The 24,971-nt window shown below is 35.9% G+C and overlaps 1 protein-coding gene across 1 annotated transcript; it reads left to right on the forward strand.

Annotated features, from left to right (window-relative positions):
* Window positions 1–17,624: 17,624 nt before the first annotated feature.
* LOC122309217 (protein terminal ear1) lies at window positions 17,625–21,160 on the forward strand. The gene is made up of 5 exons (XM_043122611.1): window positions 17,625–18,729; window positions 18,932–19,652; window positions 19,838–19,957; window positions 20,087–20,228; window positions 20,361–21,160. The coding sequence occupies exons 1-5, from the start codon at window positions 17,973–17,975 to the stop codon at window positions 20,739–20,741; spliced, it is 2,121 nt and encodes a 706-aa protein (XP_042978545.1). The 5' UTR covers window positions 17,625–17,972; the 3' UTR covers window positions 20,742–21,160.
* Window positions 21,161–24,971: the final 3,811 nt, after the last annotated feature.

Below are 24,971 nucleotides of genomic sequence, written 5' to 3' on the forward strand. Positions count from 1 at the left end.
TTACACGTGGTGATTCAACTATTCCCTGTGTAGAATACTTTCTACACACACAAGGGTTATACACACCCTTTTTCTGATACAAAAGCTGATAGTGGGTAGGTTATCAGAAAACACTCCTCAACGAGTGAAATAAAAACAATACAGCGCAAGCTATATCTCTCAAAATGAACAAGGATTAAGGCTCAATGTTTAGAGAAGAGAGAATGAAAGCTTTGAATGAATGTTGTATGCTCTTGGTGTTGTGAATGTGAAGCTCTCAAATGATCTATTTATAGGCATATGAGACTTCATATTCAAATTTAAAAAGATTCACATGTCAAAGACAACATCATTCACTTTTTCAAAAAATTCAAATAAAAGGTTCTTCTTTTTCAATTGTCAAAGACAACATCATTCACTTTTTCAAAGAATTCAAATAAAAGGTTCTTCTTTCTCAATTGTCAAAGACAACATCATTCACTTTTTCAAAAAAATCAAACCTAATCTTTTACTTTTGGCATATGACAAAATGAGCACACTTTCATTTTCAAAAAATTCAAACCTAATCTTTTACTTTTTGTATAAGTCTAAAAAAGCATCAATCACTTTTGAAAATATTCAAATAAAACATGCACATGTGAAAGATGACAATCAATCATCTTTAATATTTTCAAAGTTCAACCCTTTAATCAAGGCATGCACATGCAAAAGATGACAATCAATCATCTTTCAAAATTTTCAAATTTAATTTTCAAAAATATTCATGCACATGTGGAAAATGTATTTTAATGCTTTATGATAAAATATTAATTTTGAGCATTAATCCTAATTTCGAATTTTGAAGAGATTTACAACATTACTCTATAATTTTAATGTAAACTTGTTCCATTCTTGCTCATGCTTGTTTCCTTGATGTGCTTGACTCCATTGTGTAGACAACTTGAGCTTGAGACTTCTTTATTCTTTGAATTCATTTGTTATCATCAAAATCCATGTGTAGATTTATAATCACATGAAACTTGAAACCTTGAGTTCAACAATCTCCCCCTTTTTGATGATGACAAATATTTGATAGAACTTGAAACCTATATTAATACTTAAGCTCCCCCTGAAAATATGCGTTAGTTTTTCAAGCAAAAGTATAAATATAATTCCAAACATATATAACAAGTTTAGCAATTTAAACAATGTTAATGTTCTAGTCTAACACTTCTCCCCCTTTTGGCATCATTAAAAAGGATCCGCAACAAGTAAATAGACTGAAGAAAACGATGCGTTTAATAGTCACTGTAGATAGTTGAAAAATGGAGCCGTCCGTGACCCGACAAGTGCTGCAAAGCCTCGAGGCCTAACTCTATGAATTTAATACGGCTAAAGATTTAAACAATCGCCTGATGTTGTTGACAAACGGGATTGAAGGCTCCGAGTTTCTATAAAAAAATGATCATTTTCATCTATCGGATGCCAAAAAAATAATCACTTCTTGACCTGAGTTCTGTTTTTCCACAACGATAGAATGGCTGAGCAATTCTCTTCCACTAATGTTCCAGACTTGAATCAGGAACCCTTGACGCATCAATCATCAATCTTCTCTCCTGAGGCCGTCAATACCATGATAGGAGCAGTGAACCGTTTTTCTAGTAAGACTGATTCTGAGATTATTGCAGAATCAAGAATGCTCAGTAATCAATATGCTGCCTCTGTTACGATCATGTCTCGAAGGTTAATGGCGAGGGTGAGTGAGATTGATCATCTTAACATGCAAATATCTGAGTTACGACAGAAGCTTGCTAATAAGGATAGTGAGAATAAAAGGCTAAAGCAAGAAAACCAAGAGTTGAAAAAATTTACAGATTGGTATGCTCATGATCTGCAACCACGAATAGAAGAGCTGGAACGAGAAAGGGTTCAGATACAAGGTCAACATCGGCAGATAACAGCAGAGGTTTATCGTTTACTAGAAAAATAGGGACAATCTACTGTTAATCTCGCTGGCTTAGTAAGAAAACTTTTGACAATGTGTGTCCAGCATATCTTGTATTTCTTTTGACTAAATAAGATTTGAAGAGAAAATAGTTTGTCTTATTCTTTATGCTATCTCTATAAAATCAGTCCTGAAGTTCATCTAATCCGCATCAAGTTTTCATCTCATCTCTATAACTCATCTGCATTCCTTCAGCATTCTCGTTTTAAGCCTTCTATTCTTTTCTCAATGGCTCATTCTTCTAACATTTCTCTAGATCCATCCATGAGGCATTCTGCATCTCAACCTCCTGTTCTTTCTGCAGCTACCATTGGTGCCATGTTGCAGCAAGAAAATAATAATCTGACTAATAAGTCAGATTCTGATGCTATTTATGACTTGGTGAGTCTTGGGACTCGCTACTCTTCCTCTATTGTGGCTTTTTCTCAGCGGCTACAAGCCAAAAATCACGAAGTTGAAAAGCTCAAAGAACAAATTGTTGTACTTCAACAAATTGTTCAAGAGTCTCACACAAGGGAAGGAATCATTCGGCAGAAGAATAAACAGTTGAAATCTTTATTAGATTCTTCATTCCGCTTGCCGGTTCCCATGAATAAGAATGACATGATATTGTATGAAGAGAATGAGCGTCTCAAACATGAGGCTAAGAATCTCAAATTTATGTAAAAGTATTAAAAAAAAATCTATCTCTATTTTTATTGACTCTGGTCTATCTTTTAAGAGATATTCATAGCATGCATCATACCTATTTCTCTTCTGATCATACATAATCTATCTTCTGGTAAAGGTTTTGTGAAAATATCTGCTAACTGATCGTGTGTGTTTGTGAACTCTAACATTATATCACCTTTTTGCACATGATCTCGAAGAAAATGATACCTTATTTCAATATGCTTAGTTCTAGAATGTTGTATTGGGTTCTTTGAAAGATTTATAGCACTTGTATTGTCACATTTGATTGGAATGTGATTATACATGAGTTTAAAATCTTCAAGTTGTTGCTTCATGTAGAGAACTTGAGCACAACAACTACCCGCAGCAACATATTCTGCCTCAGCAGTAGATAGTGCAACAGAATTTTGTTTTTTACTAAACCAGGAAACTAATGCATGACCTAAGAAATGGCATGCTCCACTAGTGCTTTTTCGATCTATTTTACAGCCAGCATAATCTGCATCTGTGTAGCTGATTAGATCGAAAGATGTGTGCTTAGGGTACCATAACCCTAGGTTAATTGTACCACTAAGATATCTAAGAATGCGCTTAACTGCAATTAAATGTGATTCTTTTGGAGATGATTGAAAACGTGCACATAAGCACACACTAAACATAATATCTGGTCTACTGGCTGTTAAATATAATAAGCTACCAATCATACCTCGATATATCTTCGAGTCAACTGGCTTACCGGATTCATCTTTATCAAGTTTAGTTGATGGGCTCATTGGTGTTCCAATTTCCTTAGCATTTTCCATCCCAAACTTCTTCAGTAATTCCTTAATATATTTTGATTGATTGATGAATGTCCCACTTTTTGCTTGCTTAATTTGCAATCCGAGAAAGAATGTAAGTTCACCCATCATGCTCATCTCAAATTCTTCCTGCATAGTCTTAGCAAAAACTTGACACATATTTTCATTAGTAGCACCGAATATTATATCATCAACATAAATCTGAATCAAAAGAATATCATCATTTTCATATTTAATGAAAAGAGTTGTGTCGATTTTTCCTCTTGAAAAACCTTTTTCAATCAAGAAACCACTGAGTCTCTCGTACCAAGCTCTAGGAGCTTGTTTAAGTCCATATAGTGCTTTTGTGAGTTTGAAAACATGATTTGGGGAAATATGATTTTCAAAACCTGGAGGTTGCTCAACATATACCTCTTCATTTATAAAACCATTTAAGAAAGCACTTTTAACATCCATTTGAAAAAGTTTGAAATCTTTATAACAAGCATATGCAAGTAGCATTCGAATAGCTTCTAATCTTGCGACAGGTGCATATGTCTCATCATAATCGATTCCTTCTTCTTGATTAAAACCTTGGGCTACAAGTCGAGCCTTATTTCTAGTAATGACTCCAGACTCATCTTTCTTGTTTCTAAAAACCCATTTTGTTCCAATAATAGTATAATTTTTGGGTCTAGGAACAAGTGTCCAAACATCATTTCTTTCAAATTGATTCAACTCTTCTTGCATAGCTAGAATCCAAGATTCATCAAGAAGTGCGTCATCAATATTTTTGGGTTCAATTTGAGATAGAAAAGCAGTATGATTACAAATATTTCTAAGAGATGATCGAGTACTTACACCTTGTGAAGGTTCTCCCAAAATTTGTTCCACTGGATGATCTTTCACAAATTTCCACTGTTTGGTTGCATCTTGTATTAAATTTTGATGATCTTTCCTGATGGCTCCATGTTGAACTTCCTCTATTGCTTTCTCTTTGTTGAGATTGAGACTTTCTGTGTTATTTATACCTTCTGTTTCTTCATCAATAGATTTCTTGGAGAGTGGAGAATTAGATTCATCAAATACTACATGCATAGATTCTTGTACAGTTAAAGTCTTTTTGTTGAATACTCTATAAGCTTTACTATTAGTAGAATACCCGAGAAAAATACCTTCATCAGATTTTGCATCAAACTTGCCTAAATTATCTCTGTCATTCAAAATAAAACATTTGCATCCAAATACATGAAAGTAACCAATGTTGGGCTTTTTCTCATTCCAAAGCTCATAGGGGGTTTTATCTAATTTAGACCTTAACATAACTCTATTTATAACATAACATGCAGTACTTACCGCTTCGGCCCAAAAATAACTAGGCAAGTTGTTCTCATTGAGCATTGTTCTTGCCATCTCTTGAAGAGATCTATTTTTCCTCTCTACTACCCCATTTTGTTGAGGAGTTCGAGGAGCAGAAAAATTATGAATAAAACCGTTTTCATCACAAAATGTTTCAATATTTTTATTAACAAATTCTTTTCCCCTATCACTTCGGATATTTGAAATAGTATAGCCCTTTTCATTTTGAATTCTCTTGCATAACTTGGTAAATGCATTATGTGCCTCATCTTTATGAGCAAGAAAGATGACCCAAGTATATCTAGAGAAATCATCAACAATAACAAATGCATAATATTTTCCTCCTAGACTTGCAACTCTATTTGGTCCAAAAAGATCCATGTGTATCAGTTGCAATGGTCTAGTAGTGGAAATATGTTTCTTAGTTTTAAAAGAAGTTTTTGTTTGTTTACCAAATTGACATGCATCACAAATTTTGTCTTTAAGAAAATATGTTTTTGGTAAACCTCTCACAAGATCATTTTTTGAAAGTTTGGAAATAAGTTCCATGTTGGCATGACCTAATCTTCTATGCCATAACCAACTAGTTTCATTTTGAGCTGACAAGCAAATAGCATCTTGTGAGGTAATTTCTTCAAAATCAATTGTATAAACAATATTGTTTCTAAAAGCAATAAAACAAATATTACAATCATGATCATTCAAAATAATGCATTTATCCATTTTAAAAGTAACTGTAAATCCTTTATCACATAATTGACTTATGCTCAAAAGATTATGTTTTAAACCTTCAACAAGTAGAACATCTTCAATTATGAGAGAAGATTCATTACCAATTTTACCTATTCCCACGATCTTCCCTTTTGAGTTGTCTCCAAATGTCACGTGTCCTTCTTCTTTAGATCTAAGATCAAAGAACTTAGTCTTGTCTCCCGTCATGTGTCTTGAACATCCACTATCTAAAAACCACTTATTTTTGCTTGTGGATGACTTCATGCATACCTATAAAAACAATTAAAATGATTTTTCTTGGTACCCAAGTTCTTTGGGTCCTTTATTTATTAGTATTAGAAGAAACAAGATTTTTAGGTACCCATATGGCCCTAATAGTCATTGTATGATTTCTTCTAATAGGACAAGTATGATAATTATGACCATTTCTATTACAAAAATTACAAATAGCATGTGACATATATGAAAAACTTGAATGATTATAATAATATCCTTTTTTGACAAAATTATTTTTATGAAAAGAATTTTGAATATTAGTCTTTGAGGTAGAATGATTATCAAAGAAATTTTTATAAGGTTTGTATTTTTGTTTTGGCATATATCCCAAACCTGCCTTGTCAAAAACACATCTTTGACTACCAAGAAGTTTTTCAAAATTTCTTTTTCCATTCGTAAAGTTTTCAACAATATTTTCTAAATCGGTTTTCTTCTTATTCAATTCAAGATTTTCATCTTTCAAAATGATACTTTCTTTTCTTAAAATTTCAATTTCGTTTGTTAAAGAAGAATTTTTCTTTTTCAAAGCAGTATACTTGATACCCAATTTTTCAAATTCCTCATAAATCTCTTCTAAAACATTTTGCAATTCTTCATATGAAGAATTTTCAATATTATCAAGATTTGTTACCTCAATGGCATCTTTAGCCATAAGACAAAGATTTGCTGATTCTTCATTGCTTGCTTCACTATCTGAGCTACTTGAATCATCATCCCATGTAGCTTTCATTGCTTTCTTGCCCTTGTTTCGATCTTTCTTTAGCAGAGGACAATCTGGCTTGATATGACCAGGTTTATTGCATTTATAACAAATTAAAGTGTCGTTTTTACCTGAATCTTTCTTGGAAAACTTTTTGAAAGATTTCCTCGGAGGAGTTCTATTTTTCTTCAAGAACCTCTGAATTCTTCTTGTTATCATCGCAACTTCTTCATCTTTATCGTCATTTTCCTCATCTTCATCACTTTCACTTTCATGAGGAACAGCTTTAAGTGCTAAACTCTTCTTTGGCTTTCCTTCTTCTTCTCCTCTTTTCAATGTGTACTCATGGGTGATAAGTGACCCGATGAGTTCATTGACTTCGAGCTTCTTGAGGTCTCTAGCTTCAAGAATCGCTGTAACTTTTGATTCCCAACGTTTTGGTAAAGAGTTGAGAATTTTTCTTATTATCTCTACCTTGGAATAAACTTTGCCAAGAGCTGTCAAGCTGTTTATGATGTTAGTAAAACGAGTGTGCATACTAGAAATAGATTCATCATCATTCATCTTAAACATTTCATATTCATGAGTAAGAATATAAATTTTTGATTCCTTGACTTGCGAAGTTCCTTCATAAGTTACTTCCAAGTTATCCCAAATTTCCTTTGCCGTAGCGCAATTCATTATTCTATTAAACTCATTTCCATTAAGAGCATTATATAATAAATTCATAGCAGTTAAATTTAAAGTATAAAGTCTATCGTCTTCACGATCAAACTCTTCTTCTTCCTTTTTGACCTTTACTCCACCAACCACTTTTGTTGGAATATAAGGTCCATTTACAATACATTTCCATATTTCTCTACCTTGAGCTTGAAGAAATATTCTCATTCTAACTTTCCAGAATGAGTAATTATCTCCACAAAAGAGTGGAGGCCGACTACTAGATTGACCTTCACCAAATGAAGCTGCAATGTTAGCCATAAGATCTTAACTCAAAAGATAGTTAATCTTATAATAGAGCTCTTAGCTCTGATACCAATTGTTGCCCAGATGACTAACACAAGAGGGGGGTGAATTGAGTTGTATTAAAAAAATTAACAATTATAAATCAAATATATAATATAAAATATAAACAAAATATGAAATAACAATAAATATAAGGAGTAAGGGTAAGAGAGAAGCAAACTCAGTATGTTAACGAGGTTCGGCCCCACTGCCTACGTCCTCGCCTCAAGCTACCCCTTGAGGATTCCCAAATTCACTATTCAACCTCCTTCAGGTGGAGATAGAAACCTATTACACCTTTGAACAACACCGCTACAAAGGATCCGTGTAGAACACCCTCTACACTTGCAATCACCTTACACGTGGTGATTCAACTATTCCCTGTGTAGAATACTTTCTACACACACAAGGGTTATACACACCCTTTTTCTGATACAAAAGCTGATAGTGGGTAGGTTATCAGAAAACACTCCTCAACGAGTGAAATAAAAACAATACAGCGCAAGCTATATCTCTCAAAATGAACAAGGATTAAGGCTCAATGTTTAGAGAAGAGAGAATGAAAGCTTTGAATGAATGTTGTATGCTCTTGGTGTTGTGAATGTGAAGCTCTCAAATGATCTATTTATAGGCATATGAGACTTCATATTCAAATTTAAAAAGATTCACATGTCAAAGACAACATCATTCACTTTTTCAAAAAATTCAAATAAAAGGTTCTTCTTTTTCAATTGTCAAAGACAACATCATTCACTTTTTCAAAGAATTCAAATAAAAGGTTCTTCTTTCTCAATTGTCAAAGACAACATCATTCACTTTTTCAAAAAAATCAAACCTAATCTTTTACTTTTGGCATATGACAAAATGAGCACACTTTCATTTTCAAAAAATTCAAACCTAATCTTTTACTTTTTGTATAAGTCTAAAAAAGCATCAATCACTTTTGAAAATATTCAAATAAAACATGCACATGTGAAAGATGACAATCAATCATCTTTAATATTTTCAAAGTTCAACCCTTTAATCAAGGCATGCACATGCAAAAGATGACAATCAATCATCTTTCAAAATTTTCAAATTTAATTTTCAAAAATATTCATGCACATGTGGAAAATGTATTTTAATGCTTTATGATAAAATATTAATTTTGAGCATTAATCCTAATTTCGAATTTTGAAGAGATTTACAACATTACTCTATAATTTTAATGTGAACTTGTTCCATTCTTGCTCATGCTTGTTTCCTTGATGTGCTTGACTCCATTGTGTAGACAACTTGAGCTTGAGACTTCTTTATTCTTTGAATTCATTTGTTATCATCAAAATCCATGTGTAGATTTATAATCACATGAAACTTGAAACCTTGAGTTCAACAATTTGCTAGGACTTTGGCAAGTATTTTGTAGATCACGTTGCAGAGGCTGATCGGTCTGTACTCTGTGACTTTTGTTGGGTTTTTGGTCTTTGGGATCAGGGCTATATGAGTGGCATTAAACTCACTTGGCCAGCAATTAGACTGGAATGCATTCTGTACTGCAGCACATACTTGAGAGTTGACCACCTCCCAATGGTTTTGATAGAAGATGGCAGGGAATCCGTCTGGTCCTGGAGAACCTAAGCCTTTCATGCTGAAAACAGCCTTTTCAATTTCTGCTTTATCGATACTCCTTGTAAGGGAAACATTCATTAAATCCGTGATGGGAGATTTAAGGTGTCGAGTGCATGCCTCAATGTTCTCAGGTTTTGAGGAGGTAAAAAGGTTCTGGAAATAACCTTGGAATACTTGGCTCACTTCTTCTGGTGTGCTCGCTGGACTTCCATTTTCATCCATAATTTTCTGAATTGTGTTGACTTTTTTCCTTTGGTTCGCGCATTTATGGAAAAAGCTTGTGTTCCTATCGCCCTCTTTAAGCCATTGTTGCTTTGCCCTTTGTTTCCATTTCAAGTCTTCCTCTTCAAGTAGGCTGTCTATGTCTTTTTTCAGGTTGTTAATGATCACATTATCTTCTCCCACGTTGGACTCTTGGATGGCCTTAAGCTGGTGGAGTTTAGACTCTATAAGCCTCTTCTGATTCTTGCAAGTGGTTCTACTCCAGACCATCAGATTCTGCTTGCATCTGTTTAGGCCCTCTGTCACCTCTTGAACACTTGGTTGGTGATTTAGATTCATGGTCCAGACTCTAGAAATGATTTCAGCACAGTCTTCTCTGCACCCCCAGCTGGCTTCGTACTTGAATGGTCTTCTTTGTACTCTAGTCTCTTCATCTTTCCCAACTAACATCAGAATAGGGCAATGGTCAGAACTTTGGGCTGCTAGTGGGATCACATATGAGTCTGTGTACATTCTGAACCAGCTTTGATTACCGAAGGCTCTATCTAATTTTTCTTTTGTGAAACTATTTCCCTCCCTTTTGTTGCTCCACGTAAACCCCTCCCCTTGAAAGTGAATCTCGCTGAGGTCACACTCCTCGACTGCTTCTCTGAAGTTCTCCATCTGCCAATAAGGTCTCACTGCTGCTCCTAATTTTTCACTCTGATCCATGATTTCGTTGAAGTCACCAAGGCACAGCCATGCATTAGTATTCTGTGGTTTCAAAGCTCTAAGTAGTTCCCAACTGCCCCTCCTCTTAGAAGGTTCAGGACTGCCATAGAACCCCGTGAGGGTGACCCTATTTTCTGTTTCTAGTAGTTTGACAGATAAGGATATGTGCCATCTTGTATAGGTTTCCAACTCAACTTCTAGTCCATCTTTCCAAAGGAAAGCTAGGCCACCACTTAAACCCCTACTGTCTACTACATAACTTTGATGAAATCCAATCTGGTTTCTAATTTTTTCCACCTTGTTTCTTCTACACTTTGTTTCCATGAGGAAAACAAAGTTAGGGACCTTTGTCTTCACCAAGTGATGAAGTTCCCGAACTGTTCGGGGGTTCCCAAGCCCCCGACAGTTCCAGCTGAGGCAATTCATGGCTGTGGGTGGGGCTGTCTTGCAGCCTCCACCTCTGGTTTTGAAAGGCATTCCGTGAGGTCAGCCTCATGTTGCTTAAGTTTCTTTGAGTCAAGAGTGTTTGAAATGTCTCCCAAGGTCTGACTAGAATTTCTTTTCTTGGTTTTTTCCTTACTACCGATTGGCTCTTTGAGAATAGGGAGGGTTGGTTCACGGGCTTTCCTCTTCCAGCTTGGCTTCCTGGTTCTAATGGCAGCCTCACCAATATGGTGCTGTCCAGTTGGTTCTTTTTTAATGCAGTGTGTGGTTTTTGGAAAGTGAGTGTGTTGGTCAACTTTGGTAGCAAAGATTACAGAGAAGTCATCCTGGTCCATATCAGCTACAGCCGTGTTTTCAATTGGGGGTATTTTTGGAGTTTGACTAAATGGATGAGCTGAGGTAATCAGGGATACTTTTGTCATAAGGTGGGGGTTGACAATAAGGGAATTATTTAACAACTCACCTGTCGTGTGGCTGACTGCCATGCTTCTACTTGGGCTGCTTTCCTGACAGTTCTGGGGGGTTGCAGGTACTGCTTGCTTTGGGACTTGCTTTTTGGGATCCCCTCGATCTGGTGCCATACTTTCCCCCTTACTCTGTACTGTTTGGCTTCCCATGGATACTGTGTTGTTTCCTCTCACCCCACTGCCTTCCTCCACCGTGGTTGGTGGTTGTTGTTTTGAGCTCGGTGTTTCATTTTCTGGTTTCCCCCCGTATTGCTTGGAGGAGACGCTGGATAATCTGAGTGGAGTTGCTCTTAGCCAGGATCCGTATTGTGCACTTTCAGCATGTTGTTGGTTGCTGAATCTCATGTTTTGGCAGCTCCTTCCTTGGTGTTTTATTGTTCCACATCTAAAGCAGAAATTTTGCAATCTCTCATATTGGAAAGCGATCCAGATCTTCTTATCCCCCACTTGCAGCCATCTTCCTCTAACTAGTGGTCTTGTTATGTCTACCATCACTCGTACTCTGAGGCATCGACCCCACCCTTGTCCTTCTTTGTCTACTTCAACTGTGATAACCTTCCCAATAGGAGCTGCTATTTGGTTACCGTATTCTACTGTCATACCAGCAAAGGGAACATTGTGTAGTTGCACCCAAAAGGGTTCTTGGGAGAAGCTGATTGCATGTGGAGGGAGGCTGCTGTCTACTTCCTGGAAGGCTATTAGATTTCTATCAAAGGTCCATGGCCTGCCTTTTAATACTCTGGTTTTATCTGTGGCCTGTTTAAATTCTATAATAAAGGTGTGGTCACCAACTTCCGTAAACGTTACTCCCTTCTCAGTTCTCCACACTTGAGGCATTGTTGACCGAAATGCTTCCTTGTTAAAATTTCTTTCGCATATAACCATAGCCAGCAAGCAGTTGGTACCTCTTTGAGCCGCTGCCAGGACATCTTGTTCTTCTAGCTTCACCACAGTTTCCTCGTAATCTGTTAGTTTTAGGCCTTCCCATAATTTTGATAAATCTTCTTCTGCCATGGGGTATTCTGTCGAATAGCTGGGGGGCTCTTTGCTCACACCTGTGTTATGGCGTAACTCACCCGAAGACCTTACGATGTATCTTTGCCTTTCGTTCAAAAACTACTGAATAACTGATCCCCTCGTACACCAGCATTTATACTATAACTTTCCGAAAACATTAGACAGGATAGACGATGACTTTACTCTTAGCTCATAGCTGGGAGACGTATTCTTTGTATCAGAGATACAAGGAAACCAAACCTCACACTTTCGCTCCCTGGGGAAGAAAGAGAAGGACCCCTCCGTATTCTTCAACCATCCATGTTCAAAACATAAAATTATTTATTAAATTTTATATAAAAATTATAATAATTAGATTACATGATATGAAACAAACAAGGCTAATATTAATAGTATCTTCTTGTTGGCCTAGCCATTTATTTGGTAAATACGGAAAAAATAGTAATATCGTATTAAAAAAATTGTATTAGAATTATGAAATAGTTATGTTTATATATTTTTTCCAAATGATTTTTAAGACTTTAGCAAACCAACAAGAAAACCAGATGAAAGAAAAAGAAGAGGTGAACTTTCAGTCGCGCAAGCGGTACTTCATCCATATGACCTTTCTCATCTTATCAAAGGGACCCCCCCAGCTTCAGAGAAATTATTAGCTTCTGATGCTCCTAACTTTTGAGCTTTGTACAGTAATTTGAAATGACATGCAACTGCAGGTGAAATATCACTGCATTTTCATTTCCCTGACTCGTAGTAACTGGATTTATAACACACGCGCACCCACAAATGCATGTATATTATATGAAAAATTCTATGTGCAGTTATTTTTATAGATTTTTTTTGTACACTCTAGTAATATGATTAGTTGTGTATTAAAAAAAAATTAATCCAACTAATTATATCAGTAGAGTGCACAAAAAATACATAAAAATAACTGTATGTAACATTACTCATATTATATATATGCCAGAATGCTTATGATTGTTCAAATGCAAAGCTACCTGCTTGGAAAATCTAAAAGGAAAAAGGGTTAGCTGGAATAATTAACTCACCAACATATGGAATGTCTCCGTTGTGCAATGTAACCTAATATGGCAATTGGCAACCTGAGAGCCCTCCTTAAAATAGGGTTGGTGGAGGGCAAAGGGAACCATCCCTTTCACTTACTTTTTGGGTCATTATGGTCCATGCTTGCCTCCTGTGAAGGAAATGGGGAACACAACAACATAACCTACCTATATATCTACCTACATTCCTTATAATAAAATACCAACTCCTTTTTATCTTTTATTTTTTACCAAAACGTCATCCATGCATTGAGAAATATAAACCCACATGCTTTCACATTTAATTATAACTTAAAATATAAGAATTATTGTACTTATCAAGAGATTTTATAAAATAAATTTACATATTAACATAATTGTATATGATCAATTAAATATACTTTATAATAAAATTAAATTTGTGATCTAATGTATTATTTCAAATTACATTATTTTTTTAATTTACTTTTATAAAAAAATGTTATGATTAAAATATTTTTAAAAAAATATATACAAGTACGGGTCAACGTATTTTCAATTACGTGCAATTTTATAAGCAAATTAAAGCTGGTTTTCCTTTTTGCAATTGATATGAGAAGTTTAATTGTCATAATCGTATATACTCGAGTCCTTATCATTCAAACAAATATATATAAATATATATATATATATATATGTCTGTATGTATAGCAAACGACATGGATTCAAGCTTGAATATTGACATGGAGAGTGACTTTACGACATAATTGAAAAAACAAAACATTTTTGCCAATATATAATAATGAAAGAAAGCGTAATTGGTGGGGGTATTTCAAGCATTAATGCCTTGGTTTTACCCAAGTTCTTGCTAATTTAATTGTTTCAGTCAATACTAAAACCTAGCTAGAGGCTGGATTCCAAGGAGAGAGATCATTCAACGTGGTACCCAACTCAAGGACAATTATATATAATTATATATATTTATATATATTGTAAATAATGAAATAGACAATGGAGAGAGCCGTAGAAGGACAGACAATAGCATGCAAAGAATCGAAGACACGACCAAAATATACTTTGATTAAGGAGGTCAGTCATTGGAAGTCTCGTGTTGGTCCTTGCGTGAAACTCCGGCGCACGTGTGTTGGTCTTTGACTGAATAAACTCTTTCTTCTTTTTAGTGAATAGTGGTTAAGTACCGAGAGATTTGCACATGAAATCTCAATGTAAAGAACGATCAAACATGAAATTTCAAAATAATTATAAATTTTTAGAAGAAATCCAAAAGCAAATCAAAACAGTCCACAGAACAAACCATTTACAAATTAATTAAAATTTTCCAACTTGAAAAGAATCAAACAACCAACAAATTAATTTATGGTTAACACTAGGAAAAAAAACTACTTCACACAATTCTTAACATTTTTGGAGACCTGAATCATTATATCTTTCTATATAATTCTCTAGATTTGGAGGGAATTAGGAATTTTTCTTTTCATTTCATTTTTTCATTTTTTTTTTTGATAAGGGAGTAGTGATGTAACCGGTTCGATTCGATCCGACTTTAGACAAAATTTAAGACCAAATCGGTATGCACTGGTTTTGTATTTTTTAAAACCGATTACGCACTAATTACCCTTCTAAACAGGTACTCCGATTTTACTGTTTCAAGTCCAATTCGGTCCCTTTTTCTTGTTTTAATACACTATATTATATATATAGTATATTATAGTATATAATACTATAGTGATAATATATTATAATATATTATAATTGTATTATAGACTATAATGATATATTATAGTATATTATAATATATAGTGATATAGTATTAATGACTATTAATATAATAAATAAAATGATATAAGATTTTAAAATTTAAAATTATATTAATTAGTAATTTATCATATAATATAAAACTATTTTATATATAGTTATATATAAATATTATATACAATAGAAAAAATTAAAATATATATATAAATCGATTCGGTCCGGTTTTAAAAAAAAAGAAAAGTCAGAACCGGATCGATTTTTACCAATTTTAAGAAAAATAAAACTAGTACCGGACCGATCCTACCGGTTTGGTCCGGTCCAGTCCAGTCCAATTTACCCATTTTTATACAGTTTACCTTTTTTTTTTTACACCCTTATAAGAGAGTGAGGGGTTCGAGCTCAAATTTGACATTTAGAAAACTCGACTATATGTCATCAGGTCATCAAATTTTATTAAAGAGAGATTGCAGATGCTCAACAAATAAAAATAATTATATGGTTTTAATATTTTATAAGGTTTTTTTTCTCTTTCTTCCTCAATTCCTTAATTTCCTTTTCTTTTCTTCTCTATCCTCCCTCCTCTTCCCTCTTTCTTGTTTCCAATTAAAAATAGTGATAAGATTTAGAGCTCGTTTGAATTCAGAGATTATTTTATCTCATCTCATAGTATAATTACAATTTTTTTAAATTTTCACATAAAATATAATAAATAATTTAATTTTTTAAAATAATAATAATATTAAAAAATAATATTTTAATAATAATTTATTTAATTTTTAATTTTTTTTAAAGCTATCTAATTTTATCTCTAAATCCAAACAAATACTAGATAATAAATAACAGATAACAAATTATACATTCTAAAAAAAACAAAGGAAAAAAAAAATAGTGGGTGCCTTCACATACAAACTCCACCATCACATCAAATGAATTAATAAAAGTCCAACAGAATAAGGAGTAACTAATCTTGGCTAACCAACAAAACCAAAAGGTTTTAGAAAAATAGAACAACTTTGTCCAAAGATATAATGTATGAAATTACTTGAAGCAATGGTATTAAAGTAAACGATTCATTAGTTTCCTTTAATTACTAGGAATATTAGATAATATTTTTTGAGTATAAATTAATATATCGAGTATTTTGATATTTTACTTCCAGCGAATTAAAACAAAATAATCAAAATATTTTCCGATATATGAAATAAGAGAACCAAAAAAAAAGGGTTAAGAAGCTATACATTATATATTTTATGAAAAAAAAAATTTATGTGCAGTCACTTTTACGTATTCTTTATGCACTTTATTGGTTTGATTGACTTTGCATTAAAAAAGTACACAAAAATCACTACAAGAAATAAAAGCATTTATTGAGAAAAAAAGTTTACTACTAAATATTGAATTTTCATCATAAATAATTTTTTGTAAAGAAAAAAAATCGTCGTACATTTATCTGAAAATATCGCGTCGTTAAAAGTTATTAATGATGACAAAAGTAGATGAAATATATCACATTTAGTGACAACAATTTCATTATAAGAAGGATCTCATAATATTTAAAGACAAAACATAGCTAGTTGGCGATACTTTACTACATTAAGATTATCAGTGATGATTATAATCGTTATTAGTTCTATAATTGTCACAATTACCTTATCATTTGATAGGAGATTTTTCTACTTATGTATTTATAATCAATATAAATAATAGTATAATTTTGATCATTAAAAATAATTTCCTGTAGTATACGTACTACTCTCTCCTGCATATTGATTATTGAAGAATCAATGAAATCTTTTTGTTTTATTTTGAGCTATTTTGTTTTCTTGTCCTTGTTGGACCGAGTTGTTACTTTCACAAAAACAAACGTGAAATTAAAGATTGCACCACCGATTATTTCCAGTACGTACGGATCAATATATTTCCTGGTTAATGAGTTTTCAGTCTCGGTTTCTGTATCCTAGCCAGCCAGCCAGCCAGCCAGACCCAACATATTGATTTATTTATATATAAGTTGCAGCTGTATGCTTGTACTTCCTTCCAGCCTTAATTTACATTCCTAGCTATCATTTACTACCAAGTTTTCAATATATGAAAAAAGAATTTTTTTATTTTTTATTTTTTATATTTTTGTAAAAAAAGAAATGTCTTGAATGAAATATACAGATCCATATCATGATGCATGCATGGATACGAGTCCTCTATCATGAATATTGTGTTGGAGAGGGAATGGCAGAATTACTTTGGGACGAGTGAGACAATCGTAAAGTCAAAAATGGTAAATTGCACCCTGCAACGATCGTGTCGACAATCTGAATCCATTGTAAAATTTGTTAAAAATAAAAAATAAAATAATAATAATAATAAAACAACAAGGTCTAAGTTTCATGGGCGGGTCTCTCTGAAAATACAGAGGTACGTTCTGGTAAAGACGTATAAACAGAAGAAAGAAAGACCAAAAGGAATTAGGAGGCGGAGGAGGACAAAAGATATTAAGAATGAAATGCATTACTGAGACGTGGTTATCAAGAATTTCATTTCTTATAATTATTATTATTTTTTATATAAAATATAATAAATAATTTTATTTTATTTTTTAATTTTAAAAGTTTTATGTATCTTCTCACGTGTGTAAACGAGAATCAAGAGCACTGGAAGTGTTGTGTTTTGTACCATTCACTAGGCACCAAGCCCTCCCCCTCCTACTAATCCTCAGGTGCAATTATTACCCTCCCTCCGGTTTTAACCCGAATAGATCCACACTCCTCCCCACGTGTACGGCCCACACTCCTCCCCGTTTTATTCCGTAGATTGAAGAGAAAAGGAAGAAAAACAGATACAAGTTTCAAGGAAATAGGGTATTACCGTAATTTAAGCTGGGTGTTAAGGTGGGCAAAGCACATTTTTAGCAACTTAGGCTTGAAAAGAAAGTGGAGAGAAATAAGGTAAGAGCCAAAGACATTTTTGTGCTTTGCTTTTCTACTTGGACTCGAAAAACACACAGACGCCAGACAGACAGACAGACGGACAGGCAGTCGAGAAAGGGAAGAGAGAGAGTAGTTCATGCCTGCTTGTTTAAAGAAGAGAATAGATGGGAAGCGCCCTGTAAACGGTAAACAAATTAATACCCCACCGGAAAAAACCAACGTTCGATTCCAACTCCTTTGTGTGTTCTCTTTGTTCCCGTCGGTTTTCTGAACGGTGAGACTCTGCCAACCCACCATGGGAGAAACCGGTATTGCCCGGTTAGCCGGGAACCTAGACCCTAGGGCTCAAGAGTTCCGGCCCAGAAACCCTAACAACCACGCCCAACTCGCCCTCTTCAGGCCGCCACTACCTCAACCAGTGCCCCAGGTTTACTACCCATACACCTCGCCGTATGCCCCGACTGCCGAAGTGCAGGTGCAAGTGGTATCGTTCTGCGATGCGGGAGGTCTAGGGTACAGCTGCGCATCTCCCGTGTACGTTAGCGCGCCCGAGGTGAGGGTGCCGGGGCCGGTTCAAGCTGGGTCGGTGGCGGCGACGAGGACGCTGGTTTTGAGTTCGGTACCGGGTGACGTCAGCGAGGGGATAGTGAGGCGGGAACTGGACGCCTTTGGGGAAGTGAGGGGGGTGCAGATGGAGCGAATACGGGAGGGGATCGTGACCATCCATTTCTACGATCTGAGGCATGCAGAGGAGGCCCTGAGGGAGATTCGGGACCAGCACATGCAACAGCAGGCCAGGCTGAGGAACCACTACTACAACAGTACCACGGCTTTACCGGTCGCGAATTTCGTGTCCCAGGTGGACAATTCGGGTGCCCTACTGCCCCCACCGGCGCGTGGTCTTCTCGCCGGCCGCGCCGTCTGGGCACAGTTCATCATCCCTTCGGCAACTAACGCCGTACCCGACGGCCACAACCAGGGGACCATCGTCATTTTCAATCTTGACCCTGAAGTCTCCAAAAGTGCTTTAAAAGAAATCTTCGAGGCTTTTGGTATATAGGATCCTTTTTCGCGGTTGCTTACAAGATACTATATATTAGTCTTCTGGTTTCTTTTTAATTTCATCTCTTTGAGATCTGAAAGCTTTCTATGAAGGTCTTCCTCGTTATTGCTTCCGAAACTTTGACAGGATCATCTCGTTCTCCTTTTGGGCTCGTGATCATATTGTTGATGGATTTCTCTGTTTGTTTTTAGGTCCGGTGAAAGAATTGAGAGAGACGCCATTGAAGAAGCACCAAAGGTTCGTGGAGTTCTATGACGTCAGAGACGCGGCCAAGGCTCTTAGAGAAATGAATGGAAAGGAAATTCTGGGCAAGCCAGTAGTTATAGAATTCAGTCGCCCCGGTGGTCATTGCAGGAAATTCTTCGATACGACGTTCGTTTCGCCTGGCCCAGCTTCGTTCTCGGCCAACATTCCAAGCATCAACTCCAGCTTTCATCACTCGAAATCTCCAAAATACCGTCCTTTACCGCCACCTCCACCACCGCCTCCACCCCCGCCGTTGTCTCGGAAATTCTCGGGGCGGTTCGTTCCCAACGTGTCCCGTTCACATCTCTCCCAAACGCAGTTCTCTACCAAGAGAACTTTGGGTAAGGGAAGCCCGAAGGGCGCAAATTCTGGGGCTGTAATTGAGGCTAGACTGGCTTCGATGAGTCTGGGTGGTGCCGTTGGGAATGGATTAATCGAAGAGAAAGAAGCCAATGGTCCTCCGAAGAGGAATGCAGCGAAGAAGAGTCAAAGCAATAACTCCAGTACAGTGACTGCAAAGCAGACTCGGAGTAGTAGGCCATGGAAAGGCAGACAAACAAAAATGTTCGATACGCGTTTTCTAATAAACGAAGATGCCATATTGGAATCCAATTACAGAGATTCCAGAACCACTGTCATGATCAAGAACATACCAAATAAGTACAGGTCGGTTCAAATCTTTTCTCAGTCGTTAGTTTAGACCTTAAAAAGATCGAATTGTAAGGTCGGTCTACAGAAATTTTTATATATATTCATGTAGAATCAATCATTTACTTATTTTTTGTTCGACTTTGTATATAATTGTTTGCGAGTATATCTATATAAAATTGTATATTTTTTACTTATTGCAGTCAGAAGCTGCTTTTGAACATGCTGGACAACCACTGTATCCACTGCAACGAGCAGTTGGCCGACGGCCCCGACCAGCCTTTGTCCTCCTACGATTTTGTTTATCTCCCCATTGATTTCAAGTAAATTTTCTACAGGCTCCTGTATATGCCTTTGATTAATGAATCGTTCTGTTTACTTCATTCTCCTGCCTTTTGACCTTTTATGTACATGTAGGTTAGCTTATTTTATTTTTTTCTTGAAAAAAACAGCAACAAGTGCAATGTGGGTTATGGGTTCGTGAACATGACGTCGCCTCAGGCAACATGGAGGCTCTACAAAGCCTTTCATCTTCAACATTGGGAGGTCTTCAACTCCAGAAAAATCTGTGAAGTCACCTATGCTAGAGTTCAGGTACGTATTTTGAACTTCTCTTGGTATTTAGCTCTCCAGTTTCTCTTCAAGTTGAAGATTTTGTCACCGTGTGTAGAAAAAATATATAATATTATTTTGTTCTAAACTTTGTGTTCGATTAAAAAAATTAAGGGATTGGAAGCGTTGAAGGAGCATTTCAAGAACTCGAAGTTCCCGTGCGAGATGGACCACTACCTGCCAGTGGTGTTTTCGCCACCTCGAGACGGGAGGCAACTGACGGAGCCTCTCCCTATAGTTGGCCACAATAAGCAGCCCATCCCCATTGGTGGTCTCCTCTCGGCTGCTCCAAAAGCTGAGCACGATGAGTTGGACGGCCAAGATACGGTAGAAGACGGCAGTAATAGCAGTATTCATGACTGTGACGCTGACCAACACCAACTCGACGTGCTGCTGATGCCTGCAGCAGCCAGTAGCAGCAACAGCGACCCGAACGGCGGCGTTGGTGTCGATGTTCATGATGATGACGAAGATGGTGAAGACGAAGCGAATTAATTAAATAAATTCATATATACATCATATCTCATTATAATTTGCTGCAGAGAACACTGAACAGGCAGCTGCAACCCTCCCCCACACAATAGGGTGTTGGTCGTCGAGCGCCGAGCCCTCGATCCTATCTAGGCCAACCCATCGACCTAATTAGCGTTTGTGTCATTCTCCAGAATTGCGGACCTGACCACCATCACTTCCATTTACTCTCTCTCTCTCTCTCTCTCTCTCTCTCTTTCCTCGGGGCTTACTACTTTCCATTATGCTTCTTGTACTTTTGGCTGAAGTAGGGATGGTAGTGTAAATTTTTTTAGTTTTTGAGCATGCTACAAAAAATTCATGGTGTTTGTAATCCATTACAAAAAAAGAAGTGTAATCTTTTGTAACATGGAATGTAGAATTTGGGTTTATATTGTTCTTTAGTCTCTTGTTTTCTATTTTTAAATATACACATACATTTCTCCGAAATATATATATATATATATATATGCATAAATACATTGGAAGCGTTGAAGATCCCGTTCAATGTGTAGAGTAAATGATCAAAGCAGGATAGGGTCGACAGACGGACCAATGGGTAAAGAGGAGCCACCCTCTACGGCCGATATATATTGGTGGCCAGGTGGCAGCCACCCAGTGTTGGTACCTTAATCCTTTTTAACACCATCAATTCTTTGCTGTCGTTTTCCCTCCAGCTTATTTGCTTACCTGGCACACTTTACCCCCACTTTTTCGCGTTGATATGTAGTACATGACAACATACATGTATCGTTAGTATGGTGTAGAGTCTAGACGTATGTACATCTCTTAAACGATGATGGACTGAAATGACTCCTTATCTAAGTTGTGTTTTTAACAAAAAAGAAAATTGAATAATAGGTTGATTGCATTAAGGCTTTGTTTATTGTTTATTTATATTGACGGGATGAGATGAATTATGATAAAAATTAAATATTGAATAAGATATTATTATTATTTTGAAATTTAAAAAAAAAAATTATTTATTTTATTTTGTGTAAAAATTTTGAAAAATGTTAATAATTAAATGAAATAAGATAAATAAAAAATTTTATGAAAGTAAACAAGATTCAAGGGAAAAGTCAGAAAACATTATCTTGCTACTCGTAAGAGTATTTGTATTCGTTTATGCATCTAAATTTATTAATTTTATATATCAAAATGACTAAATTCATATATACACCAAAAATAAATCCCGCGTGCTTAAAAGTGGTTTGTATTAGCATGTGCTCAAAAAAACTTGTACCATCAATTTATATAAATTTCAGGTAACAAAATCAACTTAATACAAGTTTTAAAAAGTTGATTTTGATACAAATTTATACACTTCATATAAATTTCTCCAAGTTCATTATAATAAAAATTTCCAGTAGCAAAATCAATACCAAGCAATCAAAACAAGTAGTCGCTCCACCAAAATGGAATACAAGCAGTCTAGAATATAATCAGTAGCAACCAATACCAAGTAGCCAAAACAAGTTGGAGCTCCACCCTTCTTTCTAGCACCAACACCAAGTAGCAGCTCCACCACATAGACAAAATAAGTAGTAGCTCCACCAAAAATTCCATCACCAATACCAAGCAGCAACTCTGCTAATAAACAGTAGCTACAAGTCCTCCAGTGACTCCACCACCAGTAAGCAGCAACAAAAACTAGCAATAACAAAATTAACCCAATCGAAACCACCCAGCAACAACCAATCACCAACAAAATACAATTCAATCAAGAGGGGTACAAAAAATGACTTTCATTTGATAGCAACCAGTAGTAATCATAAATTCTACTTCACAATTGTGTGAAAGTTTGGTCAATTCTTCGTATGGAATCTATACTAACGTTAAGCCAAGCTGAAATAAGAAGAGTATCTTCATTTATAGTTAATGACACACCTAACTAGGATTTTTGTTTAGATGCCATTTTTTTTCGTTGGTGTTGTGTCACTTGGACATCAACATTTGTAGTATCTATAGCAGGGTTGTTAATACCACCATCACTACTTTCCAATAGTGTGGTGAAAAATAGATCCTCATTAATTAAAGTATAAATCTTTCAATAAAATATTGAAGGACAAAATGTTACTAAAACAACATATTAAAACCGCACATTTTTATTAAAGGACAAAATGTTCATCTTTCAACAATATCAATTAATGTACTCATAGTCATATTGACAATTAAAACAGCACATTATAACAACACTTTTGTATTGAAGGATAAAGTGTTTATCATTCAACAATATCAATTAATGTACTCATAGTTATATTGGCAATTAAAACAGCACATTTTAACAAAGGATTAGCAAAATCAATAGCAAATTACAATCAAACAACTTCAAAACAACTGGAAAAACCTCAAGATTAAAAACAACTTCCTAATAGAAACTCTAAACCAATTAAAACAGGCCAAACATTGTGATGATAAGTATTGTGATGATACATATAAATTCTGCCTAAAATCACATAATAATTAGATAATAACAGCCTAGTGATTATATCAATGATGAGTCTAAAAACTTGCGGCGCCCACAAAAAGAGGCACAGAGGTCATAAGACCATGTGACCCTTAAACACCCATAACGAGTCCAAAGACTCGCGGTGCCTAAGAAAGAGGTTTCGGAAGTCACGAGACTATACAACCCTTAAACACCAATGATGATCCAAAGACTTGTGGAGGTCAACAGACCACATGACCTTTAAAGACCAATAATGAGTCCAAAAACTCATGGTGTTGAGGAAAAAGAGCACGAAAGTCAAGAGACCACACGATCAAACATCAAGGAAGAGTCCAAAGACTTGCAGTGTCCTTGACAAAAGACATGGAGGTCAAAAGACCATATGACCACCCTTAAACACCAATGACAAGTCAAAAGACTTGCGGTACCCACAAAAAAAGGTGCGGAAGTCAAAAGACCATGTGACCCTTAAACATGAATGACGAGTCAAAAGACACGCAGTGCCCATGAAAATGGGTGTTAAGGTTAAAAGACCACATAACCCTTAAACACTAATGATAAATTTAAAGACTCGCGGTGCCCCCGAAAAAGAGAAAGGTCCCTTAAACACTAATGATAAATCTAAAGACTCGCGGTGCCCCCAAAAAAGAGAAAGGTCAGGGACCACTGACCCCACTCATCTCTTGTTGAGGTTCAATAGGTGGGATACGTTGTTAGAGTGCCCAACCTCCCTCGTGATGAGCCAACAAGTGAGAAAGGTCAAGAACCACCCGACCACCCAATCGCCCAACAGGCGGGTAACTCTCTGGATTGCTTGGCCTTCTCACCAAGACAACAATGTAAGCACAACATCTTCTTTAGTAAATGTTGTGTGCTTACACTTGTGTCCCGCCGTAGCAAGTTACCTTTGGGAATGAGCCACCGAGCTCCACAGGCTCCTCGTGCGGGTGCATACATCTCCTGCCTAAGCAAAGCTCAACGCTCAATTTTATACGGTCAAGTATATCTCCCACCCAAATAGAGCTCCATGCTTTCATCTAATGCGTTCGAGTACATCTCCCTTCAAAGCAGAGTTTCATGCTTGAATCTAATACGATTAAGTACATCTCCTGTTTATCTCTACAAGTTGAGCTATTCACCACTTAGCACAAAACATACAGAAGACCTAGGACCAAACGGGAAACTAGGAACCAATTTTTAAAATTTATTCAGCAGATTATTGATTTGAAGATTCTCAAGGCCTTCTTGTCTAGAAAATCGGCCCTAAAAATGGCAGGCATGTGTAGGGGTCAAATCAACAGCCTATAATTTAGTTTCGAGATAAGGCTGAAAATCAAGTTAAGAGATAAAGCTAATAAGAATAAGACAAGTTGACTTAGATTTCTAAAAAGAAAAAGGCTCAGACTTCTAAAAGGAAAATGCTTCACAAGGTAAGTTAGATTCAATCACTTAAAGGAAATATATCTCTATATAAAGAGGAGATCCCCCACAATTCTGACAGCCTCCATAAAGGCTCTCCACAGAAGCTCCCTACTCCAAACTCCACCATATATAACAACTCCACCAAATCTCTCTCAAGGGAGGCATTATCTTTAACTTCTTGAAATCCTACATTTGTCCATTATATTGAGCGATACTTGAGGCCATGAGAGATTGTAAAATGATCCATTATAGTGAATTTTGCCTCCAAACAACCCATGGACATAGGGATTTTGTTGAACCACGTAAATCTGTGTCTCTTGTTATTTATTTTTATTTGCTTG

The sequence above is a fragment of the Carya illinoinensis genome, chromosome 5 (assembly GCF_018687715.1).
Source record: "Carya illinoinensis cultivar Pawnee chromosome 5, C.illinoinensisPawnee_v1, whole genome shotgun sequence".
Lineage (NCBI taxonomy): Eukaryota > Viridiplantae > Streptophyta > Magnoliopsida > Fagales > Juglandaceae > Carya > Carya illinoinensis.